General features: G+C 33.2%; 1 protein-coding gene across 3 annotated transcripts in view; it reads right to left on the bottom strand.

The window, feature by feature from the left end:
• The window catches only part of LOC139518694 (attractin-like protein 1), a 67,750-nt gene that overhangs the window by 25,935 nt on the left and 19,716 nt on the right, over positions 1-22,099 (bottom strand). For 2 of the 3 annotated variants that reach the window (XM_071310162.1, XM_071310164.1), the window contains 15 exons: positions 15,121-15,293; positions 14,315-14,474; positions 13,590-13,683; positions 13,019-13,241; positions 11,738-11,921; positions 11,216-11,370; positions 9,050-9,134; positions 8,503-8,579; positions 7,899-8,039; positions 6,867-6,994; positions 4,437-4,578; positions 1,851-2,042; positions 1,378-1,569; positions 644-727; positions 288-353 (listed from right to left, as the gene is read on the bottom strand). In XM_071310162.1, coding sequence (XP_071166263.1) covers positions 288-353; positions 644-727; positions 1,378-1,569; positions 1,851-2,042; positions 4,437-4,578; positions 6,867-6,994; positions 7,899-8,039; positions 8,503-8,579; positions 9,050-9,134; positions 11,216-11,370; positions 11,738-11,921; positions 13,019-13,241; positions 13,590-13,683; positions 14,315-14,474; positions 15,121-15,293 — 2,096 coding nt within the window. Of the gene's footprint in view, positions 1-287; positions 354-643; positions 728-1,377; positions 1,570-1,850; positions 2,043-3,832; positions 3,975-4,436; positions 4,579-6,866; positions 6,995-7,898; positions 8,040-8,502; positions 8,580-9,049; positions 9,135-11,215; positions 11,371-11,737; positions 11,922-13,018; positions 13,242-13,589; positions 13,684-14,314; positions 14,475-15,120; positions 15,294-22,099 lie in introns of all 3 variants that reach the window. The other variant, XM_071310163.1, reaches the window with a different exon arrangement.

Raw genomic sequence — 22,099 nt, 5'->3', positions numbered from 1 at the left:
CAAAATTCAATTCAATTAAAAAGAAACATAACTCATAAATGGTGAAATTGACACCACCCAAACTCTAAACTGATCTGTGTTTGCTGGTTATATGCATTTTGTCGAGGTTAACTAAAGTTAGAGAATAGAAACCAATTTCTTGACATACATACAGAAGGACAAGGGTAAAACTTAATGCTTATGTCGCTAGATAAAAACTCTCAAATCACTCATTATTGGTGATACACTCAGAGTCCATATATTCTGTCATATCTTTAAATCATAACCACAAAACATAAAATACATACGTTTACAAATGCCTCCATTGACAGGATTGCCGTAAAAGCCTTCTTTACAGTGTTCACAATTGTCACCTACAAACAAAATCATATATAGTCAGTCACTAGAATGATACTTCTCTTATGTTATGGTTTCTACATTTTCCTTATTTAAAACTATACAAACTAATACATTAATATGTAAAATAAACATAGTGATGTTCGATAAAAAAAAGTCTCTTCTTTGCAACACTTCTGTACGGAATTAAAACAAATTACAGAAAGACTATATAGTGTATTTTAAAAACAAAAGCAAACAATACCAAAATCAAAATTATCTGAGATCAAATGACGAAATTCACATAATTTTCCTTGTAAAGTATTACCTTCAGTCATGTTTTTACATTCTACACAAACTTCTGTTTTCCCTGTTGAATTTGAACAGACACTGTGACCATTACACTGACAATCTGTAAAGTTAAACATTCACATCTTTACATAAACATCACAGAAACTATTTTACTTATTGTTATATGAGTATTTATTAAAATTTATTATATGTTATGTATATGAAAACTAAAATCTATGAATTTATGAAACCACCAACAACTGTTGATCAAACCATGACAATTGATACCCACATATAAAAGTACTTTCACAGTATTCTGACATCAGACTCGGACTTCTCTTGAACTGAATTTTAAATTTGCGTATTGTTATACGTTTACTTTTCTACATTGGCTATAGGTATAGGGGGAGGGTTGAGATCTCATAAACATGTTTAACCCCTATGCATTTTTGCGCCTGTCCCAAGTCAGGAGCCTCTGGTCTTTGTTAGTCTTGTATTATTTTAATTTAGTTTCTTGTGTACAATTTGGAAATTAGTATGGCGTTCATTATCACTGAACTAGTATGTATTTGTTTAGGGGCCAGCTGAAGGACGCCTCTGGGTGCGGGAATTTCTCGCTACATTGAAGACCTGTTGGTAACCTTCTGCTGTTGTTTTTTCTATGGTCAGGTTGTTGTCTCTTTGACACCTTCCCCATTTCCATTCTCAATTTTATTGTAATTATCTCTTTTTACATTATTTAAACTGAAACCGAAGCTTAAAATAACTTACCAGGACAGCCAATAAAGAACCATCTATTTTTGTCACATGACCCCAGATCTATCAGTGATTGGTTATTGACAGGACCTTGAAGACCTCCTTCCATACATTTCCCTAGACCAGTATTAGTTTTATCATTACACCATCCACACTTAGGATTAGCTTGGCACTGGTCACAAGTGTGAAGATCTGAACATCTGGTGGCTGCAAAATTAATCGAAACAAATATATACACAGTGAAATAACATGGTGATTGTTTCAGAAACAGACATTGTTTTTTCCATATGGTTTACATGCACTACTATCATTGCAAAAATTGAGACACAATTAATCTAAAAAATATAATAACTTTCAGTTTGATTTCTGATAGAATTATTTATATGCAATTTCCTGAAACTGCATTTGTTAATCCTGCATTGTTGTCCATTGTTTAACAGTTGCATTACAATTGTATTAATTTATAGTATTAATAATGTTATACAAACCTGGACATTTAGCCTGTTGTGTTGTCCACTCCATACACTGACCGTATATAAATGACGCAACATATGAGTTAGTTTGTACACACAACTGTTTATTTCCACACCACATACATCCTTTGGCCGTACAGTTCTCACAACTTTTATGTGCTATACAAGGCTGATCACATTTCTTTACTTGTCTTGTAGTATTATAATCTACAAAACATGGACAAACTTGTGTACACTAGTATTATTTATTCACTAGTTTATAATATATTTTTTTATCCCCTTTAATCAGGAGTAGATAATTATTTACACAGCCTTAACCATAATCATATATTCTTGATTACTTTATAAGTAGTAAAAGTGATTTATCTTTCAATATATATTTTGACTTTATTTTTTCTTGTTAACAAGTGCCTATTTGGAGCTTTATGCCCTGCATGTGTATTTCAATAATATATTTAAAATGAATTAGAAATTCAATTGAGGAACATCTTGTACATTTCATTCAAAACAATCAAATTTTACGAATTCTTTCAGATTTCTTAACAACAATAATGTCTCTGCTTTATAACATGGCAATACTTAATAATGTCTCTGCTTTATAACATGGCAATACTTAATCATATGTAACTATCCAAAACATACAAAGTCAATGAATCTTGACTGAAGATGGAGAGCAAAACTTAAGACTATTCTAAACTTTACCTTGAAAACTATGCAAAAGTTTAAAAGTCAATGAACCAAGTCTGAGGGGGTAGGGCCATATAATCTTCATGGAAATGAGAAATGAAAATGCTCAAACAACTGCATACCAAATATCATTGTCTTCACATTAGGGTTTTATCTTAAACTGATCTAATCAGACATTAACATGTATACTATGCAAAAGTTTTTAAAAAATAGACCAAGTCTGATGAAATTTTCTCCATGGAAATCAGATGTGCCCATGCTAATACATCTGCATACTTAAAACCATTGACAACTGGTAGTTCTCCATAATCTGACCAACTTTTTTTTATTTTCGTGGATACCAATTATCGTGGTTTGAGGAAAACTTACATATTCATGGATATCCAATTTTGTGATTTTGGCAAAGTCTACACCTATTCCTTTGGAAAACTTACAATTCGTTGCACATTTGAATTTGTGATTCTCCTGTTCCCACGAAATCCACGAAAATTGGTAAAGTCAATAGCAACTGATTTTTGTCCAATGTGTGTGCTGTGATCAGGGAGGGTTTGTCGCTGGTTCAGTCTGTTATTTTTTTTTTCATAAAATTTTTGTTGTTATGAATTAGACTTGTCATTTTCACATTTCAACTGTTATAATTTTTTCAATTCTGAGCATTTTATAGCTGAATATACAGTACAGGTTTTTTTCTCATTATTGAAGGGCTGTATGGTGTCCTGTTATTGCATATTACCACTTGTAACGTGCAATCCACTTTATTTTTACTCTGGTGGATATTTGTCTCATTGGCAATCATGAAACATCTCTTCATTTTAAAACTAAGCAAAAGTTAATTCAATAGATCATGATTGATGGTGCAGGCCCAAAAAATCTCACAACCAAATCAGATGTGCCAATACTGATAAAACTGCATACCAAACATCACTGACCTACAATTTGACTGTGTTTCTGACCTAGTAACAAACTTAGAGAGATTGTTGATGCAGCTGACTCTGCCAGAAGCAGCAGCATACTATGGATTCATTATTATTCGTTGGATACCAATTTGTTTTGGTTACAGATGAACCACAAATTAAAATGGTCAATAAAGTACCAATGTCCTATAGGCTTGTATGCAGACCACAGTAAAACCACAAAATCTAATATCCATGAAAATTGATGAATCTTTACTTAACAAAGTAGAAGACAAAAATTCCCTCTATAGAATTCATGTTATGTTTTGTGACATTGTATTTTGTAAAGTAAGAAATAATTTCCCATCTTTTTGTGACATTGTATTTTGTAAGTTAGAAATAATTGTGCCGTCTCACCAGAAGTGTAAATGACAGCCTGACATTTCTTTTGACTGTGATTCCATTCACAAGAGTCAGACTGGATACAGGCAAAACAATTCTGTGTGGCATAACATGGACTACTGTACTTGGCTGGACATTGTGATATAGTGGTTACAGGCTGTATCATTTAAAATAAAATGCCATTTATTGAGTTTCTTACCAATAACATATAAAGCTACCAATATCAGCAATGGTTGCTTTGTTGAACTGATTCAGCCTTAATCATGTAAAGCTGTTTCAAAAAGTATTCTCAAATAAAACTTTGATATAACTTTTATACTGTTCTGCCTTTTTTCAATATTCCAGATTTTTTGATAGAATCAGTTTAACAAAATCCCATTCCTTAAATGTACTTCATATTTAAACCACATATTTTATTCATAAGATTTCATAATATGCAGTTTAAACATTCACACATGTGCGTCAAACTGGTCAACCTTGTCTAATTTTGCCACCTATCCAACAAATTTCAGTTCTTTAGTTTAAATATTCATTATTGATAAAGATGGCTATCTTAAAACAAAGTTCACACAGTTAAGTATTATTGATCCCACAAGCACATCTATGAAGCAATACTAACCTAAACTGTCCACCTCCTTTATATGAGAACATTTATCTGACCAATCACATTCACCGTAACTCATGCAGGTTGGACAATGTTTATGATCTGAGCAGACTGAGCTATCTAACGGGTTGGAAGTTTGAGTGGTACAATTTTTTGTCTGCGAAATCAAACAAAATTAAACAATAATGAGCATGCAAAAATAAATATAACATAAATGAAAAATACATAAAAAATATTCTTAAATAATCATTGAACTTCATTAAAATTTAGTTTCCAAATTAATAAAGATACGGATACACACTTTAAAAACATACAAATGTTATCTATATGTGGCTGTTGCAAAAGCTGCTAACTTGTCTCAAACAAACACTGATCTGGGGTGAATTTAGGGGGTTTGGGGTTGGCAGGGTGCCTTTGTAAGACCCCCCCCCCCCACTTAGTAGGAAAAATTTAGTTGTTTATTTAGGGATGACTGGATAGTTATATACCCAAGGTTTACTTAATTTAAGAGGCGATATTTAATGTTTAAATTGTGATAAAAAAACAGCATTCAAATGACACCCGTGTTAAACATATTCTTTCACTCTGAACTTTTTAATAAATATCTGAAAAAATTATCACTAACAATGTGACAATGTGATTTTCAATATATTTTCATTTCCAAGGGGGGGTACCATCTGTAAATTAAAGTAGATGTTAGGAACTCTTCCAAAATCTTAATGATATAAGCCTTTCATGTTAACTTCATGAAAATCTGACAAGAAAAGTAGGTGTGATAGTGCTTACAATGCAAAGTATGTTCAACATACTCCTGTAAAATAAAATTGATTAGCACTGATTTTCTAACTCTCACAACAATGGTGATATAAACCTATGATATAAATTTCTTAACAAACCTATTAGAAATGTCAGGATTAAAATGCTAAAAATGCAATTTTCTAAATCATTGATCATTTCTAGGGGCATTACTCTTAAAATAATTAATCAGCACTGATTTTGAAAACTGTCTGAGAGATTGCTGACTACTTTTTAGACACTTGCTACATACTATATACCCAAACTAAGGACACAGACAAGAAGCATGCAAACATAAAATATATAGATGACAACATTGATATTTATATTTTATAATAAATTATTAATTTTTTTTTTATTAAACACTGTCTGATGTTTTTCCACCTTTAAATCAGTTTTTAATTTATGACATTATGTACACATATAATTTTATTATGTTGTATGTGCCCATATTGCTGTAGAAGTGAAGTTATAGGCTTTATAAATACTGTTAAGTTCAGAAATTGTTGACTTAAGCAATTTTTGAAAACTATACAAAAATGGAAGATCAATTATTGCAATTTCAGGAAAAGATTTATAAAGATTGTGTATCAGATTATTTGAAATAATTTCTGAATTTACAGTGTCTTGTACGTTATCAACAGTTATCTATCATATACTAAGCAATAAAAGCACAACTACTACTGTTAGACTATTATATGAGATAAACTATAACATTGGATGTGCTTTGTGATGTATGTTTGTGTTATTTTGTGTCTTTTTCTGCAATAATAAAACAATCATTTTACAGAGTATTTTAAGTAATGCATTGTTGCTTGCTCCTTTTAGAAACAAGTAATGTAAACCTTTTGAAAAAGATAAAATTAATCACACTGACAGTATAGATTGACTTTGCATATATTGAATGGCAGTAGATATTATAAGGTTAAAGTAATAATTGAGTTTGTTAGAACAATTCATGTTAAATATGCAGACACATTCAGTTTTAACTTTCCAAAAAAATAATGCTTAATGTTGCTGTTTTGAAAACTATGTTTAAATTAAAAATATTAAGAATGTTGGACTTATTTATAATTGGAAAAGTAATAACTATAAATACATTAATTGATTTGTGATTACTTTGTGCTGCATCAGCACAAAAAGGCTATACAGCTGTGAAGTATTAATGCATATATATTTTAGTTTAGGGGCCAGCTTAAGCAATAATCTGGCTGCCAGATATTCTCTCTGTGTTGAAGACCCATAAGAAGCAATCAGCTGAATAGCTGTTTATTGCTCTTTGATTGGGTTGTTGTCTCTTTGAAACATTCCCCATTTCCATTCTCAATTTTATATAACACAATTTAGTATGTTTACATTTTCTTTGTTTGCCCAGTTGTGTTACAAATTTTAAAATCCTCAGATCACATGATCAACATCAGAAGTTAATTAGGTTGTGTACTCTCATTGGCCTTGTAAATTACATGTTGACCAATCAGAATATTGTCCATTCGTTTTTGATGCGTTTTGTTATTTGATTTTGCCATGTGATTATGGACTTTCTAAATTGATTTTCCTCTGAGTTCAGTATTTTTGTGATTTTACTTTTTGTGTATGTTTGAACTTCTGTATGATTTATTGTTTAGATGCAAGTTTTAATTAGAAACTTACCTGGATCAAAGTGCAATTATAAGTACATTTACTATCACACCACTGACATGTACAATCACCATGGGAACTAAGACAAGTGGATGTACAAGTTCTACAATCTTTTACATCTTTACATGATTCATTATGATCTGAAAAATATCAACCAAAGTATTGTCTGAAAATATCAGTCGAAGTGTTATCTGAAAATATACCCCAAAGTATTGTCTGAAAATATCAGTCGAAGTGTTATCTGAAAATATACCCCAAAGTATTGTCTGAAAATATCAGTCGAAGTGTTATCTGAAAATATATCCCAAAGTATGGTCTGAAAATACCAGTCAAAGTGTTATCTGAAAATATACCCCAAAGTATGGTCTGAAAATATCAGTCAAAGTGTTATCTGAAAATATACCCCAAAGTATGGTCTGAAAATATCAGTCAAAGTGTTATCTGAAAATATACCCCAAAGTATGGTCTGGAAATATCAGTCAAAGTGTTATCTGAAAATATACCCCAAAGTATGGTCTGAAAATATCAGTCAAAGTGTTATCTGAAAATATACCCCAAAGTATGGTCTGAAAATATCAACCAAAAAAATCATTAATAATCAGAAAATATCAATTAAAGTGATATCTGAAAATATCAAAGTATGGCTTGAAAATGTCAACCAAAGAATGATCTGAAGATATCAAATACAGAATGATCTGAAATATCTCAATTGTTGTAAATGTTTTTATAAATTAAGTTGGTGAATTAAAAACATTTTATACAAATATAAGAAACATTCAAGGGATAAAATTTTAACCAATCTACGGCAAAAAGTAGACAGATTCAATACAAGGGTGATACTTGCAAGAACCAATCTAATGGGGAAAGTTGTCTGGATCCATCTGCCTCACATTAGGTATTTCGATTTCAATAGCTACCACCATTATCAAAACTTATTTAGTTAGAACTTCATTAAAACTAACCACAGCATTTTTTTTAATGTACAATTTAAATTATAAATAAGTGAATTATAGTATAATTAAAACTATTAGTTGGTTATTGTACCTGGTGTTGATGAACAGGATCTGTTTGTACGAGCAGTGCCCAGAACATCCTTTGATATACAAGTCTGGCTGTCTGTCCATACACAGATTGATCCCTGAGTAGAATTAGTACAGAACTCTGGATCAGTGTAGTTACAGTCTCCTACAGTTGAGGAAAAAATCAAGACATTTTACAATTTGCAATTGAACTGTGTGAATGAACAGAAAAATTATGTTTTAATCTGTGAGATATCATTGTTGAATTAAATGGGTATTGTTTTTATTCAGTGGAATAATTCATCTTGTCTATCTTCAAACTCTTCTATCAATACCTACTGTAATAAATGTAATTAAAACCTAAAATGTTGTTAAATATCTACCATAGCTTTGAAAAAGCTTTAAAATTTATTTATTTCATTTTACTCGAGGACAAGTTTTGTTTTACAATTATTTTTTACATCAATGTTTCTTTACATCTTACTGGATTAGACAATATCACACTATCTTGCATATTCCATTAAAAATTTCCTTAAAAGTATATTTTTATTTGCAATAATTCTAAATACTTGACTGGACAATTGTTTCTGCTTTAATGTATTTTACATTAAAGATCTTTTTTCTCTCACCTGGACTAAACAACATGACATTATCTTGCATCATTCCATTAAATCCACCAATGATATACATCTGAGTCTTTCCATTTCTACAGTCAATAAACATTTGAATGAAATAAAAGGCTCAAAAACTGGCTCAAAAGCCATCAATTTAAAGAACTATAGGAAATAATAATGAATGTAGTTAAATTGTATAGTTGATTCATACAGTTTAATGTTAATAACCCATGAAATCTGTTCCAAATGGATGAAGTTGTGCAAGCTAAATACCCACTCTCATTATCTCAAATTCAGCCATTCTATAGAAATATTCAAACGAAACATCAGAAGTTTGACAAACCGAAGGACATGACTCTTTCTTAGCTTGGTAAGGCTAAAATTAAACTTTAACTGTGATCAATGAACAATGAAATGAGGTTGGGGTTTAGAGAGCACTGTCTGATGGACGCTTTGTAACATAAGGCACAAAAAGATTCACTATTTTAACTATTATTTCATCACAAAATTGAGTATAATGTCTTGCAAGATCAATTTGTGATTACGTATCTGATGTTGATACCTTTTGTATACAGCTGCTGTATGTCCATATCTAGCTCCATTAGCAGGAAGTCCTTTAACATCTACTTCTAACCATTTGTTACATTCTGGAAAATATTTCATACAACTCAAAATTACATCAGAGTTGACATTAAATTTATACTGAGGTGTTTTTTTAATTATTTCCTGTAATAGTGACTCTGTTTTATCAAACTTGTGTAGGTTGCACTATGTCAATACAGCTGTTTCTCAAACCACGCCTCTTTTGGGGAGATATATAATGTTCATAGATAATTAATTGTGTTTACATACTGGTTGCTAGTTATGATCTCTATGTTTCATCTGATAGAGACATAACTTGGGAATGTTACCAGTAAATATACATATGCATATTGGTTATATCAAAATCTGTGGTAATCTTAGTCAAGGACTCAAGGTAGGGATTGTTAAAAAATTTAGTGTTAGTTTAAACTCTTAGAAGTTCAGGGCATATAAACCTTGAAAATATGCAGCACAGCCCCATATTTTGACCCTTGAAAACTAGAGGCTCTAAAGAGCCTGTGTCGCTCACCTTGGTCTATGTGAATATTAAACAATGGACACAAATGGATTCATGACAAAATTGTGTTTTGGTGATGGTGATGCGTTTGTAGATCTTACTTTACTAAACATTGTTGCTGCTTACAATTATCTCTATCTATAACAGTACTTTCTGTGGAAAATGTTATTGAAAATCTTCAAATTTTAAGAAAATTGTTAAAAATTGACTATGAAGGGCAATAACTCCTTAGGGGGTCAATTGATTATTTTGGTCATACTGACTTATTTTTAGTTCTTACTTTGCTGTACATTATTGCTGTTTACAGTTTATCTCTATCTATAATAATATTCAAGATAATAACAAAAAACAGCAAAATTTCCTCAAAATTACCAATTCAGGGGCAGCAACCTAACAACCGATTATCCGATTCATCTGAAAATTCCAGGGCAGATAGATCGTGACCTGATCAACAATTTTACTTCCTGTCAGATTTGCTCTTAATGCTTTGGTTTTTGAGTTATAAGCCAAAAACTGCATTTTACCCCATGTTTTATTTTTAGCCATGGCGGCCATCTTGGTTTGTTGGTCGAGTTACCGGACACATTTTTTTAACTAGATACCCCAATGATGATTATGGCTAAGTTTGGTTAAATTTGGCCCAGTAGTTTCAGAGGAGAAGATTTTTCTAAAAGATTACTAAGATTTACGAAAAATGGTTAAAAATTGACTATAAAGGGCAATAACTCCTAAAGTGGTCAACTGACCATTTTGGTCATGTTGACTTATTTGTACATCTTACTTTGCTGAACATTATTGCTGTTTAAAGTGTATCTCTATCTATAATAATATTCAAGATAATAACCAAAAACAGCAAAATTTCCTTAAAATTACAATTTCAGGGGCAGCAACCCAACAAAGGAATGTCCGATTCATCTGAAAATTTCAGGGCAGATAGATCTTGACCTGATGAACAATATTACCCCATGTCAGATTTGCTCTAAATGCTTTGGTTTTTGAGTTATAAGCCAAAAACTGCATTTTACCCCTATGTTCTATTTTTAGCCATGGCGGCCATCTTGGTTGGTTGGCCGGGTCACCGGACACATTTTTTAAACTAGATACCCCAATGATGATTATGGCCAAGTTTGGTTAAATTTGGCCCAGTAGTTTCAGAGGAGAAGATTTTTGTAAAAGTTAATGACGCCGGACGACGACAGACGACGGACGACGGACGACGGACGCCAAGTGATGAGAAAAGCTCACTTGGCCCTTTGGGCCAGGTGAGCTAAAAATAGTGGTGCATATGAACTTTCCATTCTATGATATATATTTTTTCAAAACTTCACAGTTTAAGCCGTAAAAGGAGTTCCTATGAGAAATTGCATTGTTGATATTTACCGGAATGCAACCTGTAGCGGAATTATTATCATCATTCATTTTTTTATTTACAATATTTATATAGGGCATTATACATGTATTATCAAAATTACTTAAGTATACATAGAGATGGTGACAAGTTCGGTTTTAAATTACCTGTTATAAAATGTTGAATTACAATTGTAATGAAAAGAAAGAAAGACTGGACAAAAAAAATATTTCTTTCCATAAAAAGGTACAGACGTTAAAATTTGATCATGCATTGCCTACCTGTATCATATGCTAAGAAGTCTAAGGAGTAACATTTAGCTCCTAGACTGATTGATGTGTCGTTATGTGTATTCCCACCAAACACTAACATCAATCCACCAATTAATACAGCAGAATGTAAGTATCTAGGTCGTTCATTTCTGGGTAAAGTTTTCCTACAAATATTCATACATTAATAAAATAAAGGTCGTCTCAAATGTATCAATAATATTGGATTGATTTCATTTTCTCTGTCAATTTATTTCCCCTTAATCATCAACTTGTTTTTACTGATTAATGACTAGGATTGCAAAGTCAGGTTACTATATGGATTTGAAATCACTTTGATACTTCTAATGTACTATTACTGATATGTGGCATACATATTCTGTTGAAATTCTAAAGGAGATTATCTTTTACTACTGCCAATTCATTTATTTTAATGCAGTGTTTTCCATTTTATATTAAAAGAGCTGCTTGGTTTTTTTTGTTTTGTTTATAAATGGCATTGGTGCCTTATGTTTCTAAGTCATCAAGGCTTACCAGAATCTTGTACTGATATCAAAACTATATAGTTTATCACTGAGTTGGTCACTAGACGTATCTCCTGCATGGTATCCACCATAGACATAAATGAGCTTGGAGTGTGGATCATATACACTGGAATGACCAAACCCACCTTCCACAACAGAACCAATCGTCCTTGGAACAATCCATGTATCATTACCTGTTAATGAACATCAAACAAATCTAAGCACAAGTCAGCAATTCATTAACAAGTCAAATAAATATCAACATACTAACATGACTTTACAATACATGACAAAGATAAACATTAATCATTGCCTTGAGACGACACTGCTTTCCAAGAAGCTTCTAAGCTTCATTTCCTTTCTCCTGGATTTCTAGATATTTTTTTTTGTAATTATTTTATTTTTGAAGATGAAACATGTGATATTACATAATACAGTACATGTATTAGACACAAGTATAAGAAGTTAAATAACACTTGTAAGGTCAATTAAATCATAATGGTATAATAAGATATAAATATTACAATTGATTTTGTTAATTTAATGCTGCTTCTAACAATTGCCACTTCTGATCCAATTTTATTTTTTGTGTAGGGGTTAAGAAACATACAGAGTATTTTTCTATTTTGATCCAATACTTTAAATATTCTATCCCACCATATTTTGTGGGCAATACGCTCTTACATCTACATTTGTATATATAGTATTTAAGTAACAACAAAATATTATTAACTGTTTTACTGTTGACAAAATCCTCAGACACATCTAAAATGACCTCTTTTGCATTAAAAGGCAAGAAGATGTCATAATTTCTAATCCAATCTATAATGGAAAACCAGAAGTTTTTTGTTACATTACATTCCCAAAAAATGTGAAAAATATTTTCTCTAACTTCTGAACAAAATGTACAAAGTTCAGTGTCTTTTAATTTACATTTATATAAAAAGGAATTACATGGTAAAATTCTATGAACAATCTTAAATTGAAAATTTTGTAAAAACGAATTTCTTGTTATAATGAAGGGCATGGATTTCTAGATATTATGCAAACAACAATCATTTATCTTTCGATCCACATCAAAATCCTCTTGATAAAGATGCACTACACCCTAGATAAAATACTTGTGTTTGTTCTCCCATTTGTATAATTACAAAGAAACTATAAAATATGAGGCAGTTCTATTATCAGATGATTTACTCCTAAGTGGACCAAAATACATTGGTTTCCACAGATACTATGTTTTCAATTATCTCATTGTGTTCAAAATATACAATTCGATAATTTACTGTACCTATGAAATATTCCTGTATCCGGTTTTTATATCCATATATAGGACTGTATCCAAACAATATATACATGACACCATTGATAACATGTGCTGAATGTGAAGCCACTGCCACTGGAGGGGTGGAATTATAATTCTTTAGAGTCCATTGGTTACTTGATAGGTCATAAACCCATAATTCTTTTGTCGTGTCCTTGTCAACAACACCACCAAACATGTATAGTTTTCCCTGAAAGATAAAGAGGAATAAAAGATGAAGTTAAAATTCATTGAGTGTGCACCAATAAATTTGCTGAAATGTAAATGTATTTTTCTTTGTTCTGGATAGGTACATTCCTATCAAATTCATAAAAAGTTTAAGGAAAGGCAATATACTATTAGTACTTTGACATGGGTAACCAAACTTTAGATTTCTTCATCATCTTCAGGTAAGCCTTACTATGAATGATCCAATAATAAGCACAAAAACTTTATGATGTAGGTAATATAATTATAAGAGAAATTTTGGATGTGAATGGAGAACTACTTAACAATTTTAATATTGATAATAAAATCCCCACTCTATTGAATGTCCTACCTGATATTCTAATAGTGTATGTCCATATCTACTTTCAGGATTGTTTGTTGAGAGAGGCATGACTGTATTCCAGCTATCACTGTTAAAGTCATACCTGAAAAAAAAAATGTATCTGTTAGTACTAAAACAATTTCAAAAGATGACTGTTACAGACACTCTATTGACTGTTTTTCTTTTCTTCATAAATTATCAATTTGATACGTCATTTTATTTGATAAAAGATCCTCTAGTTTGCTGGTCAAAAGTATCTTTCAGACAACCTTTGTCAAATTCCTTAGCATGTTTGGTTTCTCATTTAACCATTCCTAACTTTTTTTGGTGGGGTTCGTGTTGTTTATTCTTTAGTTTTCTATGTTGTGTCGTGTGTGCTGTTGTTTGTTTGTCTTTTTCATTTTTATCCATGGCGTTGTCAGTTTGTTTTAGATTTATGAGTTTGACTGTCCCTTTGGTATCTTTCGTCCCTCTTTTAAAGAGACAAGGTAGATTTAGCCAAACTTTAAGATTGTTGATGGTCTTTAAGTTTAATAATTTAAGCTTAAATTTGTATTTTTGTATAGTTCTGTATTTCAAGATAATTTTTTTATCCTACTGGTATGACTGGCAAACACTGTACAGTACTGAATCCATAGCGATCATGAATTTGTCAGAAACAAGTTAATCTCTGAGAAGAGACTACACCAATAAATGTTTTCAATGAGGCATTGCTGTCATATTGATAAAAGTACCTTGTTAGAAAAGGAAGTTCATTATTAAATGTGTATCCTCCAGTTAAGTATAGCTTATCTTGAACTTGTGCCACAGCAGCGGACGCACGGCCACCAATGGTGGTGTTAATATCAAGTGTACTCCACACTCCATGATATGATTTCTGTGAACAGTCTGATCCTGTAACAAAATTGTTGTGTTAAATTAAATCAAATTGATAACACAATCAAAGCACCATATTATGACATACTGAGCTATAGTTGGTTGCTAGAAACAGCCATTGATATTTAACATTCCAAATTTGAACTTAAAATGGTGAATCTTTAACTATTGTAAATAACGTTGGATTAATAATAACAATAATCACTTTTTCAGTAACCTTTTGTAGTGCAGACATAAATGCCTAAATCATGAACACTTATAGAGGGAGATTATTAGTTATACATTCATTGGATGTGTTTGAGATTTTGATTTGGCCATTTGCTTAGGGACTTTTCGTTTTGAATCTTCCTCAGAGTTCAGTATTTTTGTGATTTTACTTTTTACCTGTATATCCTGAGAAGCATTCACACTGGTTTCCTTCACATTGTCCTTTGTCTGAACAGTTGTTTGGGCAGATGACTGTCCGACAATAGTCTCCAGTAAAACCAGTCAAGCATGAACACTTGTAAAGGGAGATAACCTACCTGTATATCATGAGAAATATTCACACTGGTTCCCTACACATTCTCCTTTGTCTGAACAGTTGTTTGGGAAGATGACTGTCTGACAATAGTCTCCAGTAAAACTAGTCAAGCATGAACACTTGATAAGGGAGATAACCTACCTGTATATCCGGAGAAACATTTACACTGGTTCCCTTCACATTCTCCTTTGTCTGAACAGTTGTTTGGGCAGATGACTGTCTGACAATAGTCTCCAGTAAAACCAGCAGAGCAGTTACACTTATTATTTATACACTGTCCATTTTGTAAACAATCCTTTTCACACCCACCAGTCCTGTAAAAATATATCATCATCTGTGTAAGTGAATGAGATATGAAACACCATAAAACTTCAAAAAAGTTTAATGCTAGCATCTGTCCACGGATCTCTTGTAATAGTTTCAATAACTGTGATGCAGTAAACAATATATTTTGGAACTGTCTTATTTTCATGCCTGTCCCAAGTCAGGAGTTTGTAAGTGGTTGTCTTCTGTCCCAAGTCAGGAGTTTGTAAGTGGTTGTCTTCTGTCCCAAGTCGGGAGCTTGTAAGTGGTTGTCTTCTGTCCCAAGTCGGGAGCTTGTAAGTGGTTGTCTTCTGTCCCAAGTCGGGAGCTTGTAAGTGGTTGTCTTCTGTCCCAAGTCGGGAGCTTGTAAGTGGTTGGCTTCTGTCCCAAGTCGGGAGCTTGTAAGTGGTTGGCTTCTGTCCCAAGTCGGGAGCTTGTAAGTGGTTGTCTTCTGTCCCAAGTCGGGAGTTTGTAAGTGGTTGTCTTCTGTCCCAAGTCGGGAGCTTGTAAGTGGTTGTCTTCTGTCCCAAGTCGGGAGCTTGTAAGTGGTTGTCTTCTGTCCCAAGTCAGGAGTTTGTAAGTGGTTGTCTTCTGTCCCAAGTCAGGAGTTTGTAAGTGGTTGTCTTCTGTCCCAAGTCAGGAGTTTGTAAGTGGTTGTCTTCTGTCCCAAGTCAGAAGCTTGTAAGTGGTTGTCTTCTGTCCCAAGTCAGGAGTTTGTAAGTGGTTGTCTTCTGTCCCAAGTCAGGAGCTTGTAAGTGGTTGTCTTCTGTCCCAAGTCAGGAGCTTGTAAGTGGTTGTCTTCTGTCCCAAGTCAGGAGCTTGTAAGTGGTTGTCTTCTGTCCCAAGTCAGGAGTTTGTAAGTGGTTGTCTTCTGTCCCAAGTCAGGAGTTTGTAAGTGGTTGTCTTCTGTCTCAAGTCAGGAGTTTGTAAGTGGTTGTCTTCTGTCCCAAGTCAGGAGCTTGTAAGTGGTTGTCTTCTGTCCCAAGTCAGGAGCTTGTAAGTGGTTGTCTTCTGTCCCAAGTCAGGAGCTTGTAAGTGGTTGTCTTCTGTCCCAAGTCAGGAGCTTGTAAGTGGTTGTCTTCTGTCCCAAGTCAGGAGCTTGTAAGTGGTTGTCTTCTGTCCCAAGTCAGGAGTTTGTAAGTGGTTGTCTTCTGTCCCAAGTCAGGAGTTTGTAAGTGGCTGTCTTCTGTCCCAAGTCAGGAGTTTGTAAGTGGCTGTCTTCTGTCCCAAGTCAGGAGTTTGTAAGTGGTTGTCTTCTGTCCCAAGTCAGGAGTTTGTAAGTGGTTGTCTTCTGTCCCAAGTCAGGAGTTTGTAAGTGGTTGTCTTCTGTCCCAAGTCAGGAGTTTGTAAGTGGCTGTCTTCTGTCCCAAGTCAGGAGTTTGTAAGTGGCTGTCTTCTGTCCCAAGTCAGGAGTTTGTAAGTGGCTGTCTTCTGTCCCAAGTCAGGAGTTTGTAAGTGGCTGTCTTCTGTCCCAAGTCAGGAGTTTGTAAGTGGCTGTCTTCTGTCCCAAGTCAGGAGTTTGTAAGTGGTTGTCTTCTGTCCCAAGTCAGGAGTTTGTAAGTGGTTGTCTTCTGTCTCAAGTCAGGAGTTTGTAAGTGGCTGTCTTCTGTCCCAAGTCAGGAGTTTGTAAGTGGTTGTCTTCTGTCCCAAGTCAGGAGCTTGTAAGTGGTTGTCTTCTGTCATGTATTTGTAGTTTAATGATTGTTTTATTTATTTTTTAAATAAGGCGTTTAAAGCAGATTGTTAATAGTTTTTTAGTCACAAATTAGTTATATATTGTGGATTCATTTATGATAATGTTTGTGTGTACTACTTTAAATGAATAAATGAATAATTGTATTTATTGTTGATAATTGATTTCATAGTTATACAGAATTCTTCATTTAGGCCATAAGAAAATATGTACTTCTTTAAATTCATGGTTTACCTGTTCCAATGAAATCCTCTTGAATTGACATAGTTTCCTTAATAATTTTCAAATAATTCCATAAAAAATTCCCTTAAATTAATAATTCTTAAACAATTGCCTAAATTATTCTAAAATAGCTTCCTAAATAATTCTTAAATAGTTCCCGTAATAATGCTCAATAATTCCCTAAATTGTTCTAAAACAGTTCTTTTAATAATTCTCAAATAATTCCCTACATTACGGGGTATTCTAAAACAAATATCATTTATGTGACTGTCTAATATTTTTGTTGGACTTTTAAATAGATAATTAAATATTGAGAGCCTTGCTTTTTTCACCTGATATATCTAGTGTTATACCTATGTATAAGCATCTATTACGTGAAACATCAGATTTCTGTGTTAAGACTTCTGTGTGGGAAGGCTAATTGGATATATAAGTATTAACTACAAATTGCTAGTCTAACTATATATAATGGATAGAAAAATCAATAATATATTGAACCATATAGAGAAGAAATAAAACATATGTTATGATAAAACTCTCTCATTATTTATAAACTTAGCAATGTTGTTACGGCCAGAAATCGCCTTTAAATTGTAGCCAGCAAAAGACACAAATCAATAGTAAAATTTAACAATATTTAATATACAAAAGTTTACAAAAGGTATTACACAAATATTACTGTTAACTTAACTGTCAAAATATGAGTCCAATCTGTTATCTTTATCTGTATCCGGAAATCTTTCGGAATCCAATTTGAATATTACGTTCACTACTAATGTCACAATCCAGTATGATGTTGTTTGTAGAATAAAAGTGTCAATCCAAATGCTGTGAATACTAATGTCTATCAATGTCTATGTCCAAGTTTAATTATGAGAGTTTAACTTTAGTGTCTGTATATATAGTGTTGTCATGGAAAATTCTAGAACACTCTATAATGGAACATTGTGGAAAATCCTGGAAAGTTACAATGGAAGTTTCTGGAATAACGTAGAAGTTTAAATTACGCATCTTTTATAAGGATCATTCTAGAAAGTTCCAATCATTCTGTGATTGTTCCAGTGATTCCTAAACTGCACAGTTATAAGATTATTTGGTAAACAACTATCAGGCCATACAACACAAATTAGGCCAACATAAATAAACATAATAATTACAATATCATAACACCTCCCCCCTTAAAAGAAGTTTTAGTGTAACAAAAACTTATCATGAATAATATGAACAAAAATACATAATATATACAAAGTGATTTAATAAGCTCTAGATAAGGCATCAGCTATTACATTATCTTTACCCTTAATATGTTTTACAATTACATCATATTCCTGTAACAATAAACTCCACCTAGTCAACCTCTGATTCTTGTTTCTCATTTTATGCATGAAGGTGAGAGGATTATGATCAGTATAAACAAGAATAGGATATACAGTGGGATTCAAATATACATCAAAATGTTGAAGTGCTGACAACATTGCAAAACACTCTTTTTCAATAGTTGAATAATTTTTCTGATGTTTATCTAATTTCTTAGAAAAATATGATATAGGTTTTTCAACATTATCATCTGTCTCTTGATATAAAACAGCTCCTATTCCTACATCGCTTGCATCAACGGCAAGTTTAAATTGTTTTTCAAAGTCTGGAGTAATCAGAACTGGACTATTAATTAAAAGTGATTTGCTATTTTCAAAAGCTTTTTGACAATTTCCGCTCCAGATAAATTTAGAATCTTTCCGTAAAAGATGAGTCAATGGTTGAACAACAGTAGCAAAATTTGAACAGAATTTCCTGTAAAATCCTATCATGCCTAAATATCTCATAAGTTGTTTTCTATTTGTAGGAGGTGGGAATTTGGAAATAGCTTCCACTTTAGCCATAATAGGTTTTACTTGACCTTGGCCAACTGTATGCCCTAAATAATCAACAGTGGCCTGACAAAATTCACTTTTACCAAGATTAACAGTCAAATTTGATTTTGACAATCTATCAAAAGTATCATATAAATGTGTTAAATGCTGTTCCCAGCTATCACTACATACAATAAGATCATCAATATAAGCATAACAACAGTCTAAATCTTTTATAACATTATTGATCATTCTTTGAAATGTAGCTGGAGCACTTTTCATGCCAAATGGCATTACAGTATATTGAAATAAGCCATCTGGTGTAACAAAAGCTGATATTTCACGAGCTCTCTGTGTCAATGGAACTTGCCAATAACCTTTCAATAAATCAAATTTGCTCACAAATTTTGCTTGACCAATATTGTCAATACAATCGTCTATCCTTGGAATCGGATAGGAATCAGATTTTGAGACTGAATTTACTTTTCTGAAATCAGTCACGAAACGAAAAGTTTTATCTGGTTTTGGCACAAGGAGACAAGGAGAGCTCCATTCACTGTTACTCGGCTCAATAATATCATTGTCAAGCATATATTTAATTTCTTTTCTCATAACTTCAAGTTTGAGTGGATTGAGCCGATAAGGATGTTGCTTAATTGGAGAAGCATCTCCTACATCAACATCATGACAAACAGCAGTGGTTTTGTTTGGCACATCTGGAAAAAGATTTTTAAAAGAAAATACCAAAGTTTTTATTTCTTCTCTACGATCAAAAGACAGATGTGCAAGTTTTGAATCTAAATTTGACAAAATTTCTGAATTTTTCAATCTAACTGTCTCTTCCATAGTTTTACAACTAAAAGTTGGTTCAATTACATCTGGTTTGTCATGATTGTTCTCAAATTTAACCATGCCTAAAGTGGCAACTGGTTTACTATCACATAGTACATTAGTACGCTCAAAATATGGTTTTAACATATTAATATGACACACTCTATTTTGTTTGCGCCGACCTGGAGTTTTTACAATATAATTCAAATCATTAATTTTACTCTCTATTGTATAAGGACCACAATATTTAGCCTGTAAAGGATGTCCAGGGACAGGCAGAAATACAAGTACGCTATCACCAGGCTCAAAAACTCTGTCCCTGGCATCTTTATCATACCATATTTTCATCTTGTTCTGTACATTTTTTAAGTTTTTCTGAGCAATTTGACAAGCAGTATACAATTTTTCTTTAAATCTAGATACATAGTCTAAAAGATTCAAGTCAGTATGTTCAGTAAGCCACTTTTCCTTAATCAATTTTAACGGTCCCCTTACAGTATGACCAAATACCAACTCAAAGGGACTAAATCCAAGGGATTCTTGAACAGCCTCTCGAACCGCAAAAAGTAGAAAGTGAACTCCATCATCCCAGTCTCGGTCAAATTGAAGACAAAAAGTTCTAATCATGTTCTTCAATGTTTGATGAAAACGTTCTAAGGCACCTTGAGATTCTGGATGATAAGCACTTGATCTGTACTGAGCAATCCCTAACTGGTATACGACTTGCTGAAATAAACCTGACATGAAATTTGATCCCTGGTCGGACTGTATAGACTTAGGAAGTCCTACTAATGTGAAAAATTTGATCAAAGCTTTGACGATAGTAGGTGTCTTGATATTTCTGAGCGGAATAGCTTCAGGAAAGCGGGTAGATGTACACATGATTGTCAATAAATATGCATTTCCAGTCTTGGTCTTTGGTAAAGGTCCAACACAGTCAATTAGAACTCTGCTGAAAGGTTCGTCAAAGGCTGGAATAGGCAGAAGTGGTGCTGGTGGTATTTTCTGGTTAGGCTTACCAACAACCTGGCATATATGACAGGATTTGCAGTATTCTGCAACATCATTTCTAAGTCTTGGCCAGTAGAAATGCTGCAAGATCTTAAGGCAAGTCTTTCTTATACCTAAGTGTCCAGCCAAGGGGGTGTCATGGGCAAGACCAATAATTTCTTGCCTATAAACTTTAGGCACCACCACTTGGTATACCACTCTCCATTCCTCTTCTGGGGTAGCATCAGGAGGCCTCCACTTCCTCATTAAAATGTTGTCCTGATGGTAAAAGCATTCGGCCACTTTGTCTGCTTCCTCCTGTGGTTGAGCCCGCTGGTTGAGCTGAAGAACCTCAGGGTCTTTATGTTGTTCTTCGAGTAAATTATTTCGGTCTAATGAATGGCTGTTTACATCTGGCCATGGCATAATAACATTTTTGTTAACACTAGGTGGTTTTATAATAGCCTTTTCTGAGTTACCAGGATCTTCAATATCAGCTATAAAAGTGTCAGAAAGGTCCATGTAATCAAACTTGTCTTCTTGCAAATTCTCATTTTGTTGTTTTCTAGCCATCGCCCTAGTAACAACACAAGCTGGATACAATTCAGCATCATCTTCAGGTGATTTAACATCCACCACCGGTTCACTGGTAACAATTGGTTCAGCAACCACTTTGTTCCTAGCTAGATCATTTCCTAGCAATAAGGTAACACCCTCAACAGGGAGATTAGGACGAACACCTACAACAACTGGTCCAGTTATCAAATCTGACTTCAGATAAATACGATGGAGAGGAACATCTATACAACCTAACTCTACACCTTGTAACAAAACGGAGGCACCAACAGAAGTATTCTCGGACAAAGGCAACACACCTTCTAACAATAAAGTCTGAGAAGCTCCAGTGTCCCGTAAAATCTTAATAGGCTGAAGAGTGGTATCATCAACAATAGAAACAAACCCATCAGACATAAAGGGTTTGTATTCCTCCATGTAATCACAAAAACTGGACTTAAAAGCCTGACTCGCAGGACATTCCAACGTACTGGTAATATAAGGTGTCGTACAAGCACTGGACTTCGGCTTATTATCTCGTTCATTCTTCTTCTGGAGTCTAAAACAATCAGCCATCAGGTGACCAATCTTCTTACAATAAGCACAAGTCAGTGACTTCTTCTCAAAAGTATCAAATTTTGGACTAGACATATTATAACTGGACTGACTCTTATTC

This window comes from Mytilus edulis, chromosome 4 (assembly GCF_963676685.1).
Source record: "Mytilus edulis chromosome 4, xbMytEdul2.2, whole genome shotgun sequence".
Classification (NCBI taxonomy): Eukaryota; Metazoa; Mollusca; class Bivalvia; order Mytilida; family Mytilidae; genus Mytilus; species Mytilus edulis.
The sequence above is the reverse complement of the archived record's forward strand: the minus strand, read 5'-3'. Positions and strand labels throughout refer to the sequence as shown.